The sequence below is a fragment of the Salvelinus fontinalis genome, chromosome 5 (genome assembly GCF_029448725.1).
Source record: "Salvelinus fontinalis isolate EN_2023a chromosome 5, ASM2944872v1, whole genome shotgun sequence".
Taxonomy (NCBI): domain Eukaryota; kingdom Metazoa; phylum Chordata; class Actinopteri; order Salmoniformes; family Salmonidae; genus Salvelinus; species Salvelinus fontinalis.
The window spans coordinates 40,597,403-40,622,802 of NC_074669.1; the positions used below are offsets into that span (position 1 = coordinate 40,597,403).

At 42.8% G+C, this 25,400-nt stretch overlaps 1 protein-coding gene across 1 annotated transcript in view; it reads right to left on the bottom strand.

The window, feature by feature from the left end:
- LOC129856089 (AT-rich interactive domain-containing protein 3A-like) overlaps positions 1-18,440 on the bottom strand; it is a 212,112-nt gene extending 193,672 nt beyond the window's left edge. The window contains exons 1-2 of the mRNA XM_055924209.1: positions 18,414-18,440; positions 18,033-18,116 (exon numbers count right to left, since the gene is read on the bottom strand). Coding sequence (XP_055780184.1) covers positions 18,033-18,116; positions 18,414-18,440 — 111 coding nt within the window. The remainder of the gene's footprint in view (positions 1-18,032; positions 18,117-18,413) is intronic.
- Positions 18,441-25,400: the final 6,960 nt, after the last annotated feature.

A 25,400-nucleotide genomic window follows, 5' to 3' on the forward strand; every position in this document is an offset into this window, starting at 1 on the left:
AGTGTTATCCTACATGTATTAGAGTATTATCCTACATGTATTAGAGTGTTATCCTACATGTATTAGAGTGTTATCCTACATTTATTAAATTGTTAGCCTACATTTATTAGAGTGTTATCCTACATGTATTGGAGTGGTATCCTACATGTATTGGAGTGTTATCCTACATGTATTAGAGTGGTATCCTACATGTATTGGAGTGTTATCCTACATGTATTAGAGTGTTATCCTACATGTATTAGAGTGTTATCCTACATGTATTAGAGTGTTATCCTACATGTATTGGAGTGTTATCCTGCATGTATTGGAGTGTTATCCTACATGTATTAGAGTGTTATCCTACATGTATTAGAGTGTTATCCTACATGTATTAGAGTGTTATCCTACATGTATTAGAGTGTTATCCTACATTTATTAGATTGTTAGCCTACATTTATTAGAGTGTTATCCTACATGTATTGGAGTGTTATCCTACATGTATTGGAGTGTTATCCTACATGTATTAGAGTGTTAGCCTACATGTATTGGAGTGTCAGCCTACATGTATTAGAGGGTAGCCTACATGTATTAGAGTGTTATCCTACATGTATTGGAGTGTTATCCTACATGTATTGGAGTGTTATTCTACATGTATTGGAGTGTTATCCTACATGTATTAGAGTGTTATCCTACATGTATTGGAGTGTTATCCTACATGTATTGGAGTGTTATCCTACATGTATTGGAGTGTTATCCTATATGTATTAGAGTGTTATCCTACATGTATTGGAGTGTTATCCTACATGTATTAGAGTGTTATCCTACATGTATTGGAGTGTTATCCTACATGTATTAGAGTGGTATCCTACATGTATTGGAGTGTTATCCTACATGTATTAGAGTGTTATCCTACACGTATTAGAGTGTTATCCTACATATATTAGAGTGTTATCCTACATGTATTAGAGTGTTATCCTACATGTATTAGAGTGTTATCCTACATGTATTAGAGTGTTATCCTACATGTATTAGAGTGTTATCCTACATTTATTAGATTGTTAGCCTACATTTATTAGAGTGTTATCCTACATGTATTGGAGTGTTATCCTACATGTATTGGAGTGTTATCCTACATGTATTAGAGTGTTAGCCTACATGTATTGGAGTGTCAGCCTACATGTATTAGAGGGTAGCCTACATGTATTAGAGTGTTATCCTACATGTATTGGAGTGTTATCCTACATGTATTGGAGTGTTATTCTACATGTATTGGAGTGTTATCCTACATGTATTAGAGTGTTATCCTACATGTATTGGAGTGTTATCCTACATGTATTGGAGTGTTATCCTACATGTATTGGAGTGTTATCCTATATGTATTAGAGTGTTATCCTACATGTATTGGAGTGTTATCCTACATGTATTAGAGTGTTATCCTACATGTATTGGAGTGTTATCCTACATGTATTAGAGTGTTATCCTACATGTATTGGAGTGTTATCCTACATGTATTAGAGTGTTATCCTACATGTATTGGAGTGTTATCCTACATGTATTGGAGTGTTATCCTACATGTATTGGAGTGTTATCCTACATGTATTAGAGTGTTATCCTACATGTATTAGAGTGTTATCCTACATGTATTGGAGTGTTATCCTACATGTATTCGAGTGTTATCCTACATGTATTGGAGTGTTATCCTACATGTATTGGAGTGTTATCCTACATGTATTGGAGTGTTATCCTACATGTATTGCAGTGTTATCCTACATGTATTAGAGTGTTATCCTACATGTATTGGAGTGTTATCCTACATGTATTGGAGTGTTATCCTACATGTATTGGAGTGTTATTCTACATGTATTGGAGTGTTATCCTACATGTATTAGAGTGTTATCCTACATGTATTGGAGTGTTATCCTACATGTATTGGAGTGTTATCCTACATGTATTGGAGTGTTATCCTATATGTATTAGAGTGTTATCCTACATGTATTGGAGTGTTATCCTACATGTATTAGAGTGTTATCCTACATGTATTGGAGTGTTATCCTACATGTATTAGAGTGTTATCCTACATGTATTGGAGTGTTATCCTACATGTATTAGAGTGTTATCCTACATGTATTGGAGTGTTATCCTACATGTATTGGAGTGTTATCCTACATGTATTGGAGTGTTATCCTACATGTATTAGAGTGTTATCCTACATGTATTAGAGTGTTATCCTACATGTATTGGAGTGTTATCCTACATGTATTCGAGTGTTATCCTACATGTATTGGAGTGTTATCCTACATGTATTGGAGTGTTATCCTACATGTATTGGAGTGTTATCCTACATGTATTGCAGTGTTATCCTACATGTATTAGAGTGTTATCCTACATGTATTGGAGTGTTATCCTACATGTATTAGAGTGTTATCCTACATGTATTAGAGTGTTATCCTACATGCATTAGAGTGTTATCCTACATGTATTGGAGTGTTATCCTACATGTATTGGAGTGTTATCCTACATGTATTAGAGTGTTATCCTACATGTATTAGAGTGTTATCCTACATGTATTGGAGTGTTATCCTACATGTATTCGAGTGTTATCCTACATGTATTGGAGTGTTATCCTACATGTATTGGAGTGTTATCCTACATGTATTGGAGTGTTATCCTACATGTATTGCAGTGTTATCCTACATGTATTAGAGTGTTATCCTACATGTATTGGAGTGTTATCCTACATGTATTAGAGTGTTATCCTACATGTATTAGAGTGTTATCCTACATGCATTAGAGTGTTATCCTACATGTATTGGAGTGTTATCCTACATGTATTGGAGTGTTAGCTTCCCTGCCTCATGCGCTCCCTCACTAATCTGTTGTTTTAACACTGTGATCCCCCTTAGTGATCTCTGACCAACTAAGGAATCCAGGAGGTGCATTCCAAATGGCACTTGTCCAGGGCACATAAGGCTCTGTTGAAAAGTAAAGCATCTATATAGGGAATAGGGTGTAGTTAGGGGGAGCAGGGTGCAGTTTGGAACGCAGCCCCGGGAACAGTTAGCAGAGCTCTACCACAGAGGCATAGTGTTGCTGGATGTGGGTCAGTCCCAAATAGAAACAGAGTGTCAGCAAGCTCCTGTTAGATTTCACAGCACTGATTCCTCAGCTGATAAAAGAGGATCCCCTTACAGACCAGGCCATGGCCACATTCTTTAAGACGCAGACATGGGTTTTTGTAGGGATTATATAGGTTTGGCATTTAAAGCTATAACTCTTCATTTTAACAATAACAAAGTGGACACCCTGCCTTGGTTTCTGGTAAAAAGCTGAGCTGGACATTTTTTACGAATCTCAAATTCAAATACAGGTCATTTTGATGCAAGGACTGACCCGTTTTAACCATGTTTTGAGGCTATGCCGTATGTGTTTACATTTACTTTGTTTAGTAAAACACGCTTATATTTTGGTTTCTCATGGAGTGTGCCATTTGAACTAAGCTCATGAGGCATTTATAAATGATATTCTTCAACAACAAAAAAATCAATGGTTACTATAGATATCATTAAATAATAAAATGGATGTGGGCAATTTAGGATTCTAGATTTTAAGAAAGATTGTCAATCTTTATTAATTTACTCCAGGAATTTGAGTGACGTATTAATTAATGTTTCTACTCAAACACCACAGCAGTGAGAATAGTGTTTCATAGTTCAGTCGGCCGGAGGGCCGTGTGGAGCCTCATTTCCTCTTAGTTATCTTTTATAAATGTTTATTAGTTAGAGAGAGAGAGAGAGAGAGAGAGAGAGAGAGAGAGAGAGAGAGAGAGAGAGACAGAGAGAGAGAGAGACAGAGAGAGACAGAGAGAGAGTTAGAGAGTTAGTGAGAGAGACAGAGAGACAGAGAGAAAGAGAGAGAGAGAGACAGAGAGAGAGAGAGAGAGAAAGAGACAGAGAGAGAGAGAGAGAGAGAGAGACAGAGATCACCCCCTGTAGAGACCTTGCTCCAGCCAACCCCTGGCCGAGTCTAACCCCCTGCCTGGGCCACATGGGTCTGTTTGACGCCAAAAACAAGTCCACTGTTGACCATTCTTTTAAGTGCTGACTCTCTCCTTCCCTCCTGAATTATATAGCCTCCATTGGCCTCTCTTGTCTTTTATTTTTTTCTTCCAAAGGGGTTAATATTGATTTATCATTCTCCATGTGAAGCCGCTTCAATAATCCTCCATCCTCTCCTCTCCACAGTGAGCGCGGCTCTTACTACACGGCCGACCGGACATTTGTCAGGAAGGAGCGTTGATGGGCTGTGAATGGAAATTGGTCAAGAAAAAAGAAAAAAAAAATCCATTACCTTGTCAGAATTCTATTTTTACGTCATTAGGCCTTATTCGGGGAGAATGGGATTATATCCACGGGCTGATGGAGATGGCTATCGCCTTTTAGTGGGGCAGTAAATAATGATTGGCTATAGAGGAGTCCTAGCCACTAGGTCTTACTCAGTCATATCATTATTTTATGAAGAGCCACCAGAATTTCCAACTGATGTAAGAGGGTGGGGGGTGGGGTCGGGGGGGGGGGGTCAAGGGTCAAATGTGTTTGTGTTGTATCTGGAGCAAATTGATCAGAATGTATTATCATTTATAATAAGAGGTTTCATCTTCATTCTTCGCTCTCATACCATTGAGGCCAAATAAAAATGGAGGGGGACTAAGCCCCCCCCCCCCCCCCCCGATAGTTATAACCTTCCTTTGTTTGTGCAATGTTATTCCTCTGTGCTATCTGAGCAGGGATAACAAAGAAAGGAAGTCCAACTGTTTCCTTCTAAATACCAGAGGATCTATAAAGCGTGTTAGGAACTATATCTAGTTTTGTATTGTATTATAACTACACTTTCAATCTGAATTTACTGATTTCTTTCCCGATCCTGACGGTAGAGCAGCTGAGGCCCAGGCTTGGGGGAGGATTCCTCTTTATTACAGTTAAAATGAAGACGCATATGGCTTTAATGGCGTTAATCAACTAGTGTGTCCTCTCCCTACTGCTTTTTCTCTTTCAGTTCCCACTTTTCGCTGAGGTGTTCGGCAGCAAACCTGGGAAACCCCCATCGCCTGCTAAAGACAAACTATTTCCCTCTGCCAATTATCACAGAATTTCCATTAGGACATGTTGATGTATAATCTCTTATTCTATTCGTCTTCTTCTACAGATGGGTTAAAGGTGGACACAAGGATGGATTGTCTGCTATCCAACGGAATCAAACCAAATGACACAGGAAATAACTCGGGCTTCGGATGAAGGCAGCGAGAGCCAGTACCACTTCGGGGGGGGGGGAACAAAAGACCCCTGGTCCATGAAGAATGTCTGAGGAAAGGACAAGAGACCATCAAAGACATTTATGGCAAAAAAAAAAATATGTTGTTTTCCTCTCTTTTAAATTGTGTTGTTTCAAGGACATTGCAATGGCCAACGACCTCGAGAGTGGAATGCAGTGGGAAAAGAAAAGGGTCTGTCACTGCCTGGGAAAAAAAGATCGGGTTTCAGGATGCAATAAATACAATCCTACTTTCTTCACACAATAATCAAAGGACCATTTTTTCTCTCCGACCACCGCATTCTAAGCGAAAAAAAAGGGCGATAGCTTTTCATGCCATTGTTGTAAGAAGGTCAGAGTGGTCATTACATTAGATGTTGTATTAAGGTCAGAGTGGGCATTACATTAGATGTTGTATTAAGGTCAGAGTGGGGATTACATTAGATGTTGTATTAAGGTCAGAGTGGGCATTCCATTAGATGTTGTATTAAGGTCAGAGTGGGCATTCCATTAGGTGTTGTATTAAGGTCAGAGTGGGCATTACATTAGGTGTTGTATTAAGGTCAGAGTGGGCATTACATTAGATGTTGTATTAAGGTCAGAGTGGGCATTACATTAGGTGTTGTATTAAGGTCAGAGTGGGCATTACATTAGGTGTTGTATTAAGGTCAGAGTGGGCATTACATTAGGTGTTGTATTAAGGTCAGAGTGGGCATTACATTAGATGTTGTATTAAGGTCAGAGTGGGCATTCCATTAGATGTTGTATTAAGGTCAGAGTGGGCATTCCATTAGATGTTGTATTAAGGTCAGAGTGGGCATTCCATTAGATGTTGTATTAAGGTCAGAGTGGGCATTCCATTAGATGTTGTATTAAGGTCAGAGTGGGCATTACATTAGATGTTGTATTAAGGTCAGAGTGGGCATTACATTAGGTGTTGTATTAAGGTCAGAGTGGGCATTACATTAGGTGTTGTATTAAGGTCAGAGTGGGCATTACATTAGATGTTGTATTAAGGTCAGAGTGGGCATTACATTAGGTGTTGTATTAAGGTCAGAGTGGGCATTACATTAGACGTTGTATTAAGGTCAGAGTGGGCATTCCATTAGATGTTGTATTAAGGTCAGAGTGGGCATTCCATTAGATGTTGTATTAAGGTCAGAGTGGGCATTCCATTAGATGTTGTATTAAGGTCAGAGTGGGCATTCCATTAGATGTTGTATTAAGGTCAGAGTGGGCATTACATTAGGTGTTGTATTAAGGTCAGAGTGGGCATTCCATTAGATGTTGTATTAAGGTCAGAGTGAGCATTCCATTAGGTGTTGTATTAAGGTCAGAGTGGGCATTCCATTAGATGTTGTATTAAGGTCAGAGTGGGCATTCCATTAGATGTTGTATTAAGGTCAGAGTGGGCATTCCATTAGATGTTGTATTAAGGTCAGAGTGGGCATTCCATTAGATGTTGTATTAAGGTCAGAGTGGGCATTACATTAGGTGTTGTATTAAGGTCAGAGTGGGCATTCCATTAGGTGTTGTATTAAGGTCAGAGTGGGCATTACATTAGATGTTGTATTAAGGTCAGAGTGGGCATTCCATTAGATGTTGTATTAAGGTCAGAGTGGGCATTCCAATAGATGTTGTATTAAGGTCAGAGTGGGCATTCCATTAGATGTTGTATTAAAGTCAGAGTGGTCATTCCATTAGATGTTGTATTAAGGTCAGAGTGGGCATTCCATTAGATGTTGTATTAAGGTCAGAGTGGGCATTCCATTAGATGTTGTATTAAGGTCAGAGTGGGCATTCCATTAGATGTTGTATTAAGGTCAGAGTGGGCATTCCATTAGATGTTGTATTAAGGTCAGAGTGGGCATTCCATTAGATGTTGTATTAAGGTCAGAGTGGGCATTCCATTAGATGTTGTATTAAGGTCAGAGTGGGCATTCCATTAGATGTTGTATTAAGGTCAGAGTGGGCATTCCATTAGATGTTGTATTAAGGTCAGAGTGGGCATTCCATTAGATGTTGTATTAAGGTCAGAGTGGGCATTCCATTAGATGTTGTATTAAGGTCAGAGTGGGCATTCCATTAGGTGTTGTATTAAGGTCAGAGTGGGCATTCCATTAGATGTTGTATTAAGGTCAGAGTGGGAATTCCATTTGACGTTAAGGTCGCTTGCAGGATAATGGACAGAAGACCTCTTAGCTTGTCATCATACGTTTCTTTACAGAGCAGTGTGGAATTCGTTTTTCACAAGAGTGAACTATTCAAGCTATTTGACCCTCAATAATAAATTATGATTTATATAATGCCCACTAAGCAGTTTTTAAAAAATCCTTTACTTATTAACCATAGAAGTCATACTGAGATTTACATATATTATTCAAGTGAGCACTGTACTACCTGCGCTCTACTTTTGTACATCTGATATTTGTCGTTTTATTACCCTGTCTTAGCAACACTAGAACCGTCAAGAACTTCAATCTTACCTTTTCACATTTGTGATCTCAATAACTTTATTTCAATAGAAATCATGAACCCACCTGTCCCTGTGTGTATTCTACACTCTAGTACTACGTTGAGATGAATATCACAAAATATAAAAAAGTTTCAGAACATTTCATCCTCAATGCGCCACTTAGTGTTCTGTGAAATCTATTATGAATGTCACGTAATATTTTAAATTGTATATAACTGCCTTATTGCCGGACCCCAGGAAGAGTAGCTGCTGCCTTGACAGGAACTAATGGGGATCCATAATAAACCCCAGGAAGAGTAGCTGCTGCCTTGGCAGGAACTAATGGAGATCCATAATAAACCTCAGGAAGAGTAGCTGCTGCCTTGGCAGGAACTAATGGGAATCCATAATAAACCCCAGGAAGAGTAGCTGCTGCCTTGACAGGAACTAATGGGGATGCATAATAAACCCCAGGAAGAGTAGCTGCTGCCTTGGCAGGAACTAATGGAGATCCATAATAAACCCCAGGAAGAGTAGCTGCTGCCTTGGCAGGAACTAATGGAGATCCATATTAAACCCCAGGAAGAGTAGCTGCTGCCTTGGCAGGAACTAATGGGGATTCATAATAAACCCCAGGAAGAGTAGCTGCTGCCTTGGCAGGAACTAATGGGGATCCATAATAAACCCCAGGAAGAGTAGCTGCTGCCTTGGCAGGAACTAATGGAGATCCATAATAAACCCCAGGAAGAGTAGCTGCTGCCTTGGCAGGAACTAATGGAGATCCATAATAAACCCCAGGAAGAGTAGCTGCTGCCTTGGCAGGAACTAATGGAGATCCATAATAAACCCCAGGAAGAGTAGCTGCTGCCTTGGCAGGAACCAACGGGGATCCATTATAAACCCCAGGAAGAGTAGCTGCTGCCTTGGCAGGAGCTAATGGGGATCCATAATAAACCCCAGGAAGAGTAGCTGCTGCCTTGGCAGGAACTAATGGGGATCCATAATAAACCCCAGGAAGAGTAGCTGCTGCCTTGGCAGGAACTAATGGAGATCCATAATAAACCCCAGGAAGAGTAGCTGCTGCCTTGGCAGGAACTAATGGGGATCCATAATAAACCCCAGGAAGAGTAGCTGCTGCCTTGGCAGGAACTAATGGAGATCCATAATAAACCCCAGGAAGAGTAGCTGCTGCCTTGGCAGGAACTAATGGAGATCCATAATAAACCCCAGGAAGAGTAGCTGCTGCCTTGGCAGGAACTAATGGGGATCCATAATAAACCCCAGGAAGAGTAGCTGCTGCCTTGGCAGGAACTAATGGGGATCCATAATAAACCCCCAGGAAGAGTAGCTGCTGCCTTGACAGGAACTAATGGGGATCCATAATAAACCCCAGGAAGAGTAGCTGCTGCCTTGGCAGGAACTAATGGAGATCCATAATAAACCCCAGGAAGAGTAGCTGCTGCCTTGGCAGGAACTAATGGGAATCCATAATAAACCCCAGGAAGAGTAGCTGCTGCCTTGACAGGAACTAATGGGGATGCATAATAAACCCCAGGAAGAGTAGCTGCTGCCTTGGCAGGAACTAATGGAGATCCATAATAAACCCCAGGAAGAGTAGCTGCTGCCTTGGCAGGAACTAATGGAGATCCATATTAAACCCCAGGAAGAGTAGCTGCTGCCTTGGCAGGAACTAATGGGGATTCATAATAAACCCCAGGAAGAGTAGCTGCTGCCTTGGCAGGAACTAATGGGGATCCATAATAAACCCCAGGAAGAGTAGCTGCTGCCTTGGCAGGAACTAATGGGGATCCATAATAAACCCCCAGGAAGAGTAGCTGCTGCCTTGACAGGAACTAATGGGGATCCATAATAAACCCCAGGAAGAGTAGCTGCTGCCTTGGCAGGAACTAATGGAGATCCATAATAAACCCCAGGAAGAGTAGCTGCTGCCTTGGCAGGAACTAATGGGAATCCATAATAAACCCCAGGAAGAGTAGCTGCTGCCTTGACAGGAACTAATGGGGATTCATAATAAACCCCAGGAAGAGTAGCTGCTGCCTTGGCAGGAACTAATGGAGATCCATAATAAACCCCAGGAAGAGTAGCTGCTGCCTTGGCAGGAACTAATGGAGATCCATATTAAACCCCAGGAAGAGTAGCTGCTGCCTTGGCAGGAACTAATGGGGATTCATAATAAACCCCAGGAAGAGTAGCTGCTGCCTTGGCAGGAACTAATGGGGATCCATAATAAACCCCAGGAAGAGTAGCTGCTGCCTTGGCAGGAACTAATGGAGATCCATAATAAACCCCAGGAAGAGTAGCTGCTGCCTTGGCAGGAACTAATGGAGATCCATAATAAACCCCAGGAAGAGTAGCTGCTGCCTTGGCAGGAACTAATGGAGATCCATAATAAACCCCAGGAAGAGTAGCTGCTGCCTTGGCAGGAACTAATGGAGATCCATAATAAACCCCAGGAAGAGTAGCTGCTGCCTTGGCAGGAACTAATGGGAATCCATAATAAACCCCAGGAAGAGTAGCTGCTGCCTTGACAGGAACTAATGGGGATGCATAATAAACCCCAGGAAGAGTAGCTGCTGCCTTGGCAGGAACTAATGGAGATCCATAATAAACCCCAGGAAGAGTAGCTGCTGCCTTGGCAGGAACTAATGGAGATCCATATTAAACCCCAGGAAGAGTAGCTGCTGCCTTGGCAGGAACTAATGGGGATCCATAATAAACCCCAGGAAGAGTAGCTGCTGCCTTGGCAGGAACTAATGGAGATCCATAATAAACCCCAGGAAGAGTAGCTGCTGCCTTGGCAGGAACTAATGGAGATCCATAATAAACCCCAGGAAGAGTAGCTGCTGCCTTGGCAGGAACTAATGGAGATCCATAATAAACCCCAGGAAGAGTAGCTGCTGCCTTGGCAGGAACCAACGGGGATCCATTATAAACCCCAGGAAGAGTAGCTGCTGCCTTGGCAGGAGCTAATGGGGATCCATAATAAACCCCAGGAAGAGTAGCTGCTGCCTTGGCAGGAACTAATGGGGATCCATAATAAACCCCAGGAAGAGTAGCTGCTGCCTTGGCAGGAACTAATGGGGATCCATAATAAACTCCAGGAAGAGTAGCTGCTGCCTTGGCAGAAACTAATGGGGATCCATAATAAACCCCAGGAAGAGTAGCTGCTGCCTTGGCAGGAACTAATGGGGTTCCATAATAAACCCCAGGAAGAGTAGCTGCTGCCTTGGCAGGAACTAATGGAGATCCATAATAAACCCCAGGAAGAGTAGCTGCTGCCTTGGCAGGAACTAATGGAGATCCATAATAAACCCCAGGAAGAGTAGCTGCTGCCTTGGCAGGAACCAACGGGGATCCATTATAAACCCCAGGAAGAGTAGCTGCTGCCTTGGCAGGAGCTAATGGGGATCCATAATAAACCCCAGGAAGAGTAGCTGCTGCCTTGGCAGGAACTAATGGGGATCCATAATAAACCCCAGGAAGAGTAGCTGCTGCCTTGACAGGAACTAATGGGGATCCATAATAAACTCCAGGAAGAGTAGCTGCTGCCTTGGCATAAACTAATGGGGATCCATAATAAACCCCAGGAAGAGTAGCTGCTGCCTTGGCAGGAACTAATGGGGATCCATAATAAACCCCAGGAAGAGTAGCTGCTGCCTTGGCAGGAGCTAATGGGGATCCGTAATAAACCCCAGGAAGAGTAGCTGCTGCCTTGGCAGAAACTAATGGGGATTCATAATAAACCCCAGGAAGAGTAGCTGCTGCCTTGACAGGAACTAATGGGGATCCATAATAAACCCCAGGAAGAGTAGCTGCTGCCTTGGCAGGAGCTAATGGGGATCCGTAATAAACCCCAGGAAGAGTAGCTGCTGCCTTGGCAGAAACTAATGGGGATTCATAATAAACCCCAGGAAGAGTAGCTGCTGCCTTGGCAGGAACGAATGAGGATCCATAATACACCCCTGGAAGCACAAGAACTGTTCGCTGGGAGCTTCATGAAATGGGTTTCCATGGTCGAGCAGCCGCACACAAGCCTAAGATCACCATGTGCAATGCCAAGCGTCGTCTCGAATGGTGTAAAGTTCGCCGACATTGCACATTGCACTCTGGAGCAGTGAAAATGCGTTCTTTGGAGTGATGTCACAATTCCCTATCTGTCAGTCCGACGGACAGATCTGGGTTTGGTGGATGCCTAGAGAACGCTACCTGCCCCAATGCAGAGTGCCAACTGTAAAGTTTGGTGGAGGAGGAATAATGGTCCGGGCTGTTTTTCATGGTTCAGGCCCCTTAGTTCCAGTGAAGGGAAATCTTAACGCTACAGCATACAATGACATTCTGCCAGATTCTCTGCTTCCAACTTTGTGGCAGCAGTTTGGGGAAGGCCCTTTCTTGTTTCAGCATAACAATGCCCATGTGCACAAAGTCAGGTCCATCCAGAAATGGTTTGGAGATCGATGTGGAAGAACTTAACTGGCCTGCACAGAGCCCTGACCTCAACCCAATCGAACACCTTTGGGATGAATTGGAACACCAACTCCCAGCCAGGCCTTATCACCCAACATCAGTGCCCGACCTCAATAATGCACTTGTGGCTGAATGGAAGCAAGTCCCCGCAGCAATGTTCCATCATCTAGTGGAAAGCCTTCCCAGAAGAGTGGAGGCTGTTTTAGCAGCAATGTTCCAACATCTAGTGGAAAGCCTTCCAAAAAGAGTGGAGGCTGTTATAGCAGCAATGTTCCAACATCTAGTGGAAAGCCTTCCCAGAAGAGTGGAGGCTGTTATAGCAGCAATGTTCCAACATCTAGTGGAAAGCCTTCCCAGAAGAGTGGAGGCTGTTATAGCAGCAATGTTCCAACTTCTAGTGGAAAGCCTTCCCAGAAGAGTGGAGGCTGTTAGAGCAGCAATGTTCCAACATCTAGTGGAAAGCCTTCCCAGAAAAGTGTAGGCTGTTATAGCAGCAATGTTCCAACACCTAGTGGAAAGCTTTCCCAGAAGAGTGGAGGCTGTTATATCAGCAATGTTCCAACATCTAGTGGAAAGCTTTCCCAGAAGAGTGGAGGCTGTTATAGCAGCAATGTTCCAACATCTAGTGGAAAGCCTTCCCAGAAGAGTGGAGGCTGTTACAGCAGCAATGTTCCAACATCTAGTGGAAAGCCTTCCCAGAAGAGTGGAGGCTTTTATAGCAGCAATATTCCAACATCTAGTGGAAAGCCTTCCCAGAAGAGTGGAGGCTGTTATAGCAGCAATGTTCCAACACCTAGTGGAAAGCCTTCCCAGAAGAGTGGAGGCTGTTATAGTAGCAATGTTCCAACACCTAGTGGAAAGCCTTCCCAGAAGAGTGGAGTCTGTTATAGCAGCAATGTTCCAACACCTAGTGGAAAGCCTTCCCAGAAAAGTGTAGGCTGTTATAGCAGCAATGTTCCAACATCTAGTGGAAAGCCTTCCCAGAAGAGTGGAGGCTGTTATAGCAGCAAAGGGGGGGACAAACTCCATTATAATCCCCATGATTTTGGATGTTCGACGAGCAAATGTTCACATACTTTTGGCCATGTAGAGTATATACTGTATATACCCGTTATTAACATTTTGGGCTTAATAGATGGTTTATTTGTATGTAACATGAATTCCAGTTATTGACCATGGGGATATTGTCTATATAAATGCAGTTGCCACTGTATTCAAGCCATTGGACACAGTTTTTCAATGTACATTGCGCTTTATTACGGGCGCTAGGTTAAGTACACGTCACTTTGTATCAGAAAGTAGGCTGGCCTTGAAGTAGTGTAATTGCTGTGTGTATAGATATGTATAGTGTAATTGCTGTGTGTATAGATATGTATAGTGTAATTGCTGTGTGTATAGATATGTATAGTGTAATTGATGTTAATATAGATATGTATAGTGTAATTGATGTTAATATAGATATGTATAGTGTAATTGATGTTAATATAGATATGTATAGTGTAATTGCTGTGTGTATAGATATGTATAGTGTAATTGCTGTGTGTATAGATATGTATAGTGTAATTGCTGTGTGTATAGATATGTATAGTGTAATTGCTGTGTGTATAGATATGTATAGTGTAATTGCTGTGTGTATAGATATGTATAGTGTAATTGCTGTGTATATAGATATGTATAGTGTAATTGCTGTGTGTATAGATATGTATAGTGTAATTGCTGTGTGTATAGCTCTGGATAAGAGCGTCTGCTAAATGACTTAAATGTAAATGTAAATGTATAGTGTAATTGCTGAGCGTATAGATATGTATAGTGTAATTGCTGTGTGTATAGATATGTATAGTGTAATTGATGTGTATAGATATGTATAGTGTAATTGATGTTAATATAGATATGTATAGTGTAATTGCTGTGTATATAGATATGTATAGTGTAATTGCTGTGTGTATAGATATGTATAGTGTAATTGCTGTGTGTATAGATATGTATAGTGTAATTGCTGTGTGTATAGATATGTATAGTGTAATTGCTGTGTGTATAGATATGTATAGTGTAATTGCTGAGCGTATAGATATGTATAGTGTAATTGCTGAGCGTATAGATATGTACAGTGTAATTGCTGTGTGTATAGATATGTATAGTGTAATTGATGTGTATATAGATATGTATAGTGTCAATCATCGTATTCTTATCGGCAGACTCAACAGCCTTGGTTTCTCAAATGACTGCCTCGCCTGGTTCGCTAACTACTTCTCAGATAGAGTTCAGTGTGTCAAATCGGAGGGCCTGTTGTCCGGACCTCTGGCAGACTCTATGGGGGTGCCACAGGGTTCAATTCTCGGGCCGACTCTTTTCTCTGTATATATCAATGATGTCGCTCTTGCTGCTGGTGATTCTCTGATCCACCTCTATGCAGACAACACCATTCTGTATACATCTGGCCCTTCTTTGGACACGGTGTTAACAAACCGCCAAACGAGCTTCAATGCCATACAACACTCCTTCCGTGGCCTCCAACTGCTCTTAAACGCTAGTAAAACTAAATGCATGCTCATCGACCGATCGCTGCCCGCACACGCCCGCCCGCCTAGCATCACTACTCTGTACGGTTCCGACCTAGAATATGTGGACAACTATGAATACCTAGGTGTCTGGCAAGACTGTAAACTCTCCTTACAGACTCACATTAAGCTTCTCCAATCCAAAGTTAAATCTAGAATCGGCTTCCTATTTCACAACAAAGCATCCTTCACTCACGCTGCCAAACATACCCTTGTAAAACTGACCATCCTTCCGATCCTTGACTTTGGCGATGTCATTTACAAAATAGCCTCCAACACTCTACTCAGAAAATTGGATGCAGTCTATCACAGTGCCATCCGTTTTGTCACCAAAGCCCCATATACTACCCACCACTGCGACCTGTATGCTCTCGTTGGCTGGTCCTCGCTACATATTCGTCGTCAAACCCACTGGCTCCAGGTCATCTATAAGTCTTTGCTCGGTTAAGCTCCGCCTTATCTCAGCTCACTGGTCACCATAGCAGCATCCACTCGTAGCATGCGCTCCAGCAGGTATATTTCACAGGTCATCCCCAAAGCCAACACCTCTTTCGGCCGCCTTTCCTTCCAGTTCTCTGCTGCCAATGACTGGAACGAATTGCAAAAATTACTGAAGTTGGAGACTTATATCTCCCTCACTAACTTTAAGCTTCATCTGTCAGAGCAGCTTACCAATCGCTGCATAGTGTGACTGTGTTGTCAGTAATTAAGTGGCCATAGTGTGACTGTGTTGTCAGGCATTAAGTAGCCATAGTGTGACTGTGTTGTCAGGCATTAAGTAGCCATAGTGTGACTATATCCCAGCTTCCTCTCTGGCGCACTGCCTTGTGCTGACCTAACAGATGATCATCTCTTCAGTGGACAGGAAGGAAAGAAAGACACTCAAACTGACGATCCTATATCTATCCTGTATTCATCCTGCATCTATCCTGCATCTATCCTATATCTAACCTATAGCTATCCTATATCTATGCTATATTTATCCTGCATCTATCCCATAGCTGTCCTATATCTAACCTATAGCTATGCTATATCTATCCTATATATATCCTATATTTATCATAAAGCTATCCTATAGCTATGCTATATCTATGCTATATCTATGCTATATCTATACTATATTTATCCTATATTTATCCTAAATGTATCCTATAGCTATCCTATAGCTATCCTATATCCATCCTATAGCTATCCTATAGCTATCCTGTATCCATCCTATAGCTATCCTATAGCTATCCTATAGCTATCATGTATCTATCCTGTATCTATCCTGTATCTATCCTATAGCTATCCTATAGCTATCCTGTATCTATCCTGTATCTATCCTGTAGCTATCCTATATCTATACTATACTATATATCCTGTATCTATCCTATAGCTCTCCCATAGCTATCCTATATCTATTCTATAACTATATCTGTCCTATATCTAATCTATATCTATCATACAGCTATCCTATATATATTTATGCTATATCTATGCTATATCTATCCTATATCTATCCTAAGTCTGTCCTATAGCTATCCCATATCTATCCTATATCCATCATATTGATATATCTGTCCTATATCTATCCTACAGCTATCCTACATCTATCTTATATCTAATATATATCTATGCTATATCTATGCTATAGCTAATCTATATCTATCCTACAGCTATTCTACAGCTATCCTATATCTATCTTATATCTATCCTATATCTATGCTATATCTATGTTATATCTATGGTACAGCTATCCTATATCTATCCGATAGCTGTCCTATAGCTATCCTATATCTATCTAATAGCTATCCTATAGCTATTCTATATCTATCCTATATCTATCTAATATGTATCCTATATTTATCCTATAGCTATGCTATATCTATGCTATAGCTATCCTATATCTATGCTATATCTATGTAATATATATGCTACAGCTATCCTATATCTATCCTATAGCTATCCTATATCTATCCTATAGCTATCCTATATCTATCTAATAGCTATCCTATATCTATCCTATATCTATCTAATATTTATCCTATATTTATCCTATAGCTATGCTATATCTATCCTATAGCTATCCTATATCTATCCTATAGCTATCCTATATCTATCTAATAGCTATCCTATAGCTATCATATATCTATCCTATATCTATATAATATCTATCATATATTTATCCTGTAGCTATCCCATATATATCCTATAGCTATCCTTTATATATGCTATATCTATGCTATATTTATACTATATCTATCCTATAGCTATCCTATATCTATGCTATATATATCCTGAATCTATCCTATATCTATCTTATATGTATCCTATAGCTATCCTATATCTATCCTATTTATATCCTATATTTATCCTATATTTATCATATAGCTATCGTATATCTATCATATAGCTATCCTATAGCTATCCTATATCTATCTTATATTTATCCTATAGCTATCCTATATCTATCATATAGCTATCCTATAGCTATCCTGATGTCTGTCTTATATAATTATTCTATAGCTATCCTATATCTATGCTATATTTACCCTATATTTATCCTATAGCTATATATATCCTATATTTATCCTATAGCTATCTTATATTTATTCTTTAGCTATCTTATATATATGCTATATCTATGCTATATCTATCCTATAGCTATCTTATATTTATTCTTTAGCTATCTTATATATATGCTATATCTATGCTATATTTATCCTATAGCTATCTTATATTTATTCTTTAGCTATCTTATATATATGCTATATCTATGCTATATCTATCCTATAGCTATATTATATCTATCGTATATTTATCCTATATCTATTCTATAGGTAATAACTAAACAGTCATTAAAAAGTCACATCCCAAAAGCAGTAGCTCCAGTTTCCTTCTGTTTTCTATACGTAGAACATGACACCAATGCCAAACTCCATTTACAATAGTTAATCCATTATTGGATTGATGACTGAGTGTTACCTCACACCTCTCTATCTGCCAAAGAGGGTGTTGTCTTTCAAAGAGATGGGAGGGAAGGAAAGGAGAGGAGAGGAGAGTGAAACATAGCTGGTCAGCTTTTGTTAGTTAGCCCAATGCTCCCTGTCACTCACTGCCTCAGGGGGTGGGCACTACGGGAGGCATCTAAGAGCCAATTGGTTGGTTGGTTGGAGGTTAAGGTGGAGGGGAAGCGGGGTTAAGTGGGTGGGGGGTATCGCAAAGGCGAGTAAGGGGGCAGGGCAAGTAGGGGCGGGGTTACTGACCTCCTGAATCAGAGACGAGGAGCCGCCACCGATACCGACACTTGAATTTCCCAGCTTCCTCTCTGGTGCACTGCCTTGTCCTGACTGAACACATTTTAAAGGACAAAACAGATGATCATCTCTTCAGTGGACAGGAAGGAAAAGAAGACAAGCAACCTGACCATAACCTGACCATAACCTGACCATAACCTGACCACAACCTGACCATAACCTGACCACAACCTGACCACAACCTGACCACAACCTGACCACAACCTGACCACAACCTGACAACAACCTGACCACAACCTGACCACAACCTGACCACAACCTGACCACAACCTGACAACAACCTGACCACAACCTGACCACAACCTGACCACATACTGACAACAACCTGACCACAACCTGACCACAACCTGACCACATACTGACAAACACTGACCACAACCTGACCACAACCTGACCATAACCTGACCACAACCTGACCACAACCTGACCACATACTGACAAACACTGACCACAACCTGACCACAACCTGACCACAACCTGACCACAACCTGACCACATACTGACCACATACTGACAAACACTGACCACAACCTGACCACAACCTGACCATAACCTGACAACAACCTGAACATAACCTGACAACAACCTGACCACAACCTGACCACAACCTGACCACAACCTGACCAAAACCTGAGCACAACCTGACCACAACCTGACCACAACCTGACAACAACCTGACCACAACCTGACAACAACCTGACCACAACCTGACCACAACCTGACCATAACCTGACAACAACCTGAACATAACCTGACAACAACCTGACCACAACCTGACCAAAACCTGAGCACAACCTGACCACAACCTGACAACAACCTGACCACAACCTGACCACAACCTGACCACAACCTGACCACAACCTGACCATAACCTGACCATAACCTGACCATAACCTGACCACAACCTGACCACAACCTGACCACAACCTGACAAACACTGACCATAACCTGACCACAACCTGAACAACACTGAAACCGTGGACTAGATAAACACACAACGCCCCTCTTTAAAAGTGAAAGGGAAGGAGACATTTAAATGGCATGTAACATGTATAGACTAGATACAAACTAAATGTAGTCTAGTCTAGGCAAGGTTAAATCATTTAAACATACACATGAACAAAAACAAAATCATAATTTTACAATGATGACATTGTCTTTTCAAAAAAGTCTATCATTCTAAAGACAATAAAATATGTAATTTGCAATACACACCACACACATCCCAAGAGAGGGGGATTGAGATGCTAAATATATGTAAAGAGAGTAGTATAGGGCTCGTTCATGCAAAACCATGCAAAGTGGATGATATTAGTTGTCCTAGTATGAGGAAGGGACTGGGGGTTGATAACAGACAGATGACAGGAAGAGAGAGACCATCAGGAAGGAGGAGTGATAACAGATGACAGGAAGAGAGAGACCATCAGGAAGGAGGAGTGATAACAGATGACAGGAAGAGAGAGACCATCAGGAAGGAGGAGTGATAACAGATGACATGAAGAGAGAGACCATCAGGAAGGAGAAGTGATAACAGATGACAGGAAGAGAGAGACCATCAGGAAGGAGGAGTGATAACAGATGACAGGAAGCGAGAGACCATCAGGAAGGAGGAGTGATAACAGATGACAGGAAGCGAGAGACCATCAGGAAGGAGGAGTGATAACAGATGACAGGAAGAGAGAGACCATCAGGAAGGAGGAGTGATAACAGATGACAGGAAGAGAGAGACCATTAGCAAGGAGGAGTGATAACAGATGACAGGAAGAGAGAGACCATCAGGAAGGAGGAGTGATAACAGATGACAGGAAGAGAGAGACCATCAGGAAGGAGGAGTGATAACAGATGACAGGAAGAGAGAGACCATCCTAAGCTCATTATTTGCATCGGGATGCAAACACATTGTTTTTCTGTTCAAGTTGTTATTGCCCTAACTAGCTCTGTTGTTCTCTCCCTCTCCCTCTCCCTCTCCCTCTCTCTCTCTCTCTCTCTCCCTCTCCCTCTCCCTCCCTCCCTCCCTCCCTCTCCCTCCCTCCCTCCCTCCCTCCCTCCCTCCCTCTCCCTCTCCCTCTCCCTCTCCCTCTCTCTCTCTCTCTCTCTCCCTCTCCCTCTCCCTCTCCCTCCCTCCCTCCCTCTCCCTCCCTCCCTCCCTCCCTCCCTCCCTCCCTCCCTCCCTCCCTCTCCCTCCCTCGCTCCCTCCCTCCCTCCCCTCCCTCCCTCCCTCCCTCCCTCTCCCTCTCTCCCTCTCCCTCTCCTCTCACTCTCTCTCCCTCTCCTCTCCCTCTCTCTCTCTCTCTCTCTCCCTCTCCCTCTCCCTCTCCCTCCCTCCCTCTCCCTCTCCCTCTCCCTCTCTCTCTCCCTCCCTCCTCCCTCCCTCCCTCCCTCCTCCCTCCCTCCCTCCCCCTCTCTCCCCCTCTCTCTCTCTCTCTCTCTCTCTCTCTCTCTCTCTCTCCTCTCTCTCTCTCCTCTCTCTCTCTCTCTCTCTCTCTCTCTCTCCCTCTCTCTCCTCTCTCTCTCTCTCTCTCTCTCTCTCTCCCTCTCTCTCCCTCTCCCTCTCCCTCTCTTTCTTCCTCTCCCCTTATCTGTATAAATCTTTCTCCCTCTCTCTCACTTTCCACCACTCTCTCCCAGGCTATATATGTACTGTTGTATCTGCCTTCCTTTTTTGTCTCTCTCTCTTGTTGGCTCTCAATTCAATTCAATTCAATTCAAGGGGCTTTATTGGCATGGGAAACGTGTTAACATTGCCAAAGCAAGTGAGGTAGACCTCTCTCTCTCTCCTTATCCATCCATCCAACAATCCCTCCTCCACCCAACACCAGTGTTGCTAGCCAGTTAGAGAGCTTAATCCTAACGTTACACCCGACAGACAGACAGACGGAACGGACGGACGGACGGACGGACGGACGGCGGAACGGGACGGACGGACGGTACGGACGGACGGACGGACGGACGGACAGACAGACAGACAGACAGACAGACAGACAGACAATTGAATCACATATAACACAGGAGCATCAATAAAACACAAGATAATAAAATAAGATAACATTATTACGAAAATAAGACAATATTGTCAAAGAGATAAAATAAGTATATACACATAGTAAATGTAGCACACAGGTTTAAGCACAACAAACAAAGTGTACACACACTCAATCTACACACAAGGAAAAACAGGTTCCATTAAATGTTTGCAATTTTTTTTTTTTTAAATAACAGAAATATCGCATTTACATAAGTATTCATACCCCTTTACTCAGTACTCTTGGCAGTGATTACAGCCTCAAGTCTTCTTGGGTATGACGCTACAAGCTTGGCACACCTGCATTTGTGGAGTTTCTCCCATCCTTCTCTTGCAGATCCTCTCAAGCTCTGTCAGGTTGGATGGGGAGCGTTGCTGCACAGCGATTTTCAGGTCTTTCCAGGGATGTTCGATTGGGGTCAAGTCCGGGCTCTTGCTTTGCCACTTAAAGACATTCAAAGATTTGTCCCGAAGCCACTCCTGCGTTGTCTGGCTTTGTGCTTAGGGTCGTTGTCCTATTGGAAGGTGAACCTTTACCCCAGTCTGAGGTCCTGAGTGCTCTGGAGCAGGTTTTCATCAAGGATCTCTCTGTACTTTGCTCTGTTTGTCTTTGCCTCGATCCCGACTAGAAACCCAGTCCCTGCTGCATTAATAACATCCCCACAGCATGATGCTGCCACCAACATGCTTCACCGTAGGCATGGTGCCAGGTTCCCGCCAGACGTGATGCTGTTCAATCTTGGTTTCACCAGACCAGAGAGTCTTGTTTCTCATGGTCAGAGACCTTTGGGTGCCTTTTGGCAAGCTCCAACAGGGCTGTCATGTGCCTTTTACGGAGGAGTGGCTTCCGTCTGGCCCCTCTACCATAAAGACCTGATTGGTAGAGTGCTGCAGAGATGGTTGTCCTTCTGGAAGGTTCTCCCATCTCCACAGAGAACTCTAGAGCTGTCAGAGTGACCATCTGGTTCCTTGGTCACCTCCTTGACCAAGGCCCTTCTCCCCGATTCCTCAGTTTGGCCAGACGGCCAGCTCTAGGAAGAGTCTTGGTGGTTCCAAACATCTTCCATTTAAGAATGATGGAGGCCACTGTGTTCTTGGGGACCTTCAATGCTGCAGACATGTTTGGTACCCTTCCCCAGATCTGTGCCTCGACACAATCCTGTCTTGGAGCTCTACGGAGAATTCCTTTGACCTCATGGCTTGGTTTTTGCTCTGACATGCACTGTCAACTGTGGGAACCTTATATAGACAGGTGTGTACCTTTCCAAATCATGTCCAATCAATTGAATTTACCACAGGTGGACTCCAATCATGTTGTAGAAACATCTCAAGGATGATCAATGGAAACAGGATGGCACCTGAGCTCAATTCCGATTCTTACAGCAAAGGGTCTGAATACTTACTGTATGTAAATAAGGTATTTTTGTTATTATTTTAAATATAAAATAGCAAAAAATGTCTAAAAACATGTTTTCACTTTGTCATTATGGGTATTGTGTGTAGATTGAGGATGGACATTTTTAAAATCCATTTTAGAATAAGGCTGTAATGTAACAAAATGTTGGAAAAGTAAATTATTTCCAATGCACGGTATATAATCGTCTACATCATTTCCTATCCCCCATATATATTTATATATATAATATAAAAATAATAATATAAATGATATATATATTTGAAAATATTATTTTAAAATATATTATATACAGTACCAGTCAAAAGTTTGGACACACCTACTCATTCCTGGGTTTTCTTTATTTTTCATAATACAACAAGCCCCCCCTCAGTCAATATGGTACTGATTAGCCAACCTGTCCCCCCTCAGTCAATATGGTGCTGATTAGCCAACCTGTCCCCCTCAGTCAATATGGTGCTGATTAACCAACCTGTCCCCCCTCAGTCAATATGGTGCTGATTAACCAACCTGTCCCCCCCTCAGTCAATATGGTGCTGATTAACCAACCTGTCCCCCTCAGTCAATATGGTGCTGATTAACCAACCTGTCCCCCTCAGTCAATATGGTGCTGATTAACCAACCTGTCCCCCTCAGTCAATATGGTGCTGATTAACCAACCTGTCCCCCCTCAGTCTATATGGTGCTGATTAACCAACCTGTCCCCCTCAGTCAATATGGTGCTGATTAACCAACCTGTCCCCCTCAGTCAATATGGTGCTGATTAACCAACCTGTCCCCCTCAGTCAATATGGTGCTGATTAACCAACCTGTCCCCCTCAGTCAATATGGTGCTGATTAACTAACCTGTCCCCTCAGTCAATATGGTGCGGATTAACCAACCTGTCCCCCCTCAGTCAATATGGTGCTGATTAACCAACCTGTCCCCCTCAGTCCAATATGGTGCTGATTAACCAACCTGTCCCCCCTCAGTCAATATGGTGCTGATTAACCAACCTGCCCCCCTCAGTCAATATGGTGCTGATTAACCAACCTGTCCCCCCTCAGTTCAATAGGTGCGATTACACCGTCCCCCTCAGTCATTTGGTGCTGATAACCAACCTGTCCCCCCTCAGTCAATATGGTGCTGATTAACCAACCTGTCCCCCCTCAGTCAATATGGTGCTGATTAACCAACCTGTCCCCCTCAGACAATATGGTGCTGATTAACCAACCTGTCCCCCCTCAGTCAATATGGTGCTGATTAACCAACCTTCCCCCTCAGTCAATATGGTGCTGATTAACAACCTGTCCCCCTCAGTCAATATGGTGCTGATTAACCAACCTGTCCCCCCTCAGTCAATATGGTGCTGATTAACCAACCTGTCCCCCCTCAGTCAATATGGTGCTGATTAACCAACCTGTCCCCCTCAGTCAATATGGTGCTGATTAACCAACCTGTCCCCCCTCAGTCAATATGGTGCTGATTAACCAACCTGTCCCCCTCAGTCAATATGGTGGCTGATTAACCAACCTGTCCCCCCTCAGTCAATATGGTGCTGATTAACCAACCTGTCCCCCTCAGTCATATGGTGCTGATTAACCAACCTGTCCCCCTCAGTCATATGGTGCTGATTAACCAACCTGTCCCCCTCAGTCTATATGGTGCTGATAACAACCTGTCCCCTCAGTCAATATGGTGCTGATTAACCAACCTTTCCCCCTCAGTCAATATGGTGCTGATTAACCAACCTGTCCCCCTCAGTTCAATATGGTGCTGATTAACCAACCTGTCCCCCTCAGTCAATATGTGCTGATTAACCAACCTGTCCCCCTCAGTCAATATGGTGCTGATTAAACCAACCTGTCCCCCTCAGTCAATATGGTGCTGATTAACCACCTGTCCCCTCAGTCAATATGGTGCTGATTAACCAACCTGTCCCCCCTCAGTCAATATGGTGCTGATTAACCAACCTGTCCCCCTCAGTCAATATGGTGCTGATTAACCAACCTGTCCCCCCTCAGTCAATATGGTGCTGATTAACCAACCTGTCCCCCCAGTCAATATGGTGATTAACCAACCTGTCCCCCTCAGTCAATATGGTGCTGATTAACCACCCTGTCCCCCCTCAGTCAATATGGTGCTGATTAACCAACCTGTCCCCCTCAGTCAATATGGTGCTGATTAACCAACCTGTCCCCCCTCAGTCAATATGGTGCTGATTAACCAACCTGTCCCCCCTCAGTCAATATGGTGCTGATTAACCAACCTGTCCCCCTCAGTCAATATGGTGCTGATTAACCAACCTGTCCCCCCTCAGTCAAATATGGTACTGATTAGCCAACCTGTCCCCCCTCAGTCAATATGGTGCTGATTAAACCAACCTGTCCCCCTCAGTCAATATGGTACTGATTAGCCAACCTGTCCCCCTCAGTCAATATGGTGCTGATTAACCAACCTGTCCCCCTCAGTCAATATGGTACTGATTAGCCAACCTGTCCCCCTCAGTCAATATGGTGCTGATTAACCAACCTGTCCCCCTCAGTCAATATGGTACTGATTAGCCAACCTGTCCCCCTCAGTCAATATGGTGCTGATTAACCAACCTGTCCCCCTCAGTCAATATGGTGCTGATTAGCCAACCTGTCCCCCTCAGTCAATATGGTGCTGATTAACCCCAACCTGTCCCCCTCAGTCAATATGGTGCTGATTAACCAACCTGTCCCCCTCAGTCAATATGGTGCTGATTAGCCAACCTGTCCCCCTCAGTCAATATGGTGCTGATTACCAACCTGTCCCCCCTCAGTCAATATGTCATGATTATCCAACCTGTCCCCTCAGTCAATATGGTGCTGATTAACCAACTGTCCCCCCTCAGTCATATGGTGCTGATTAACCAAC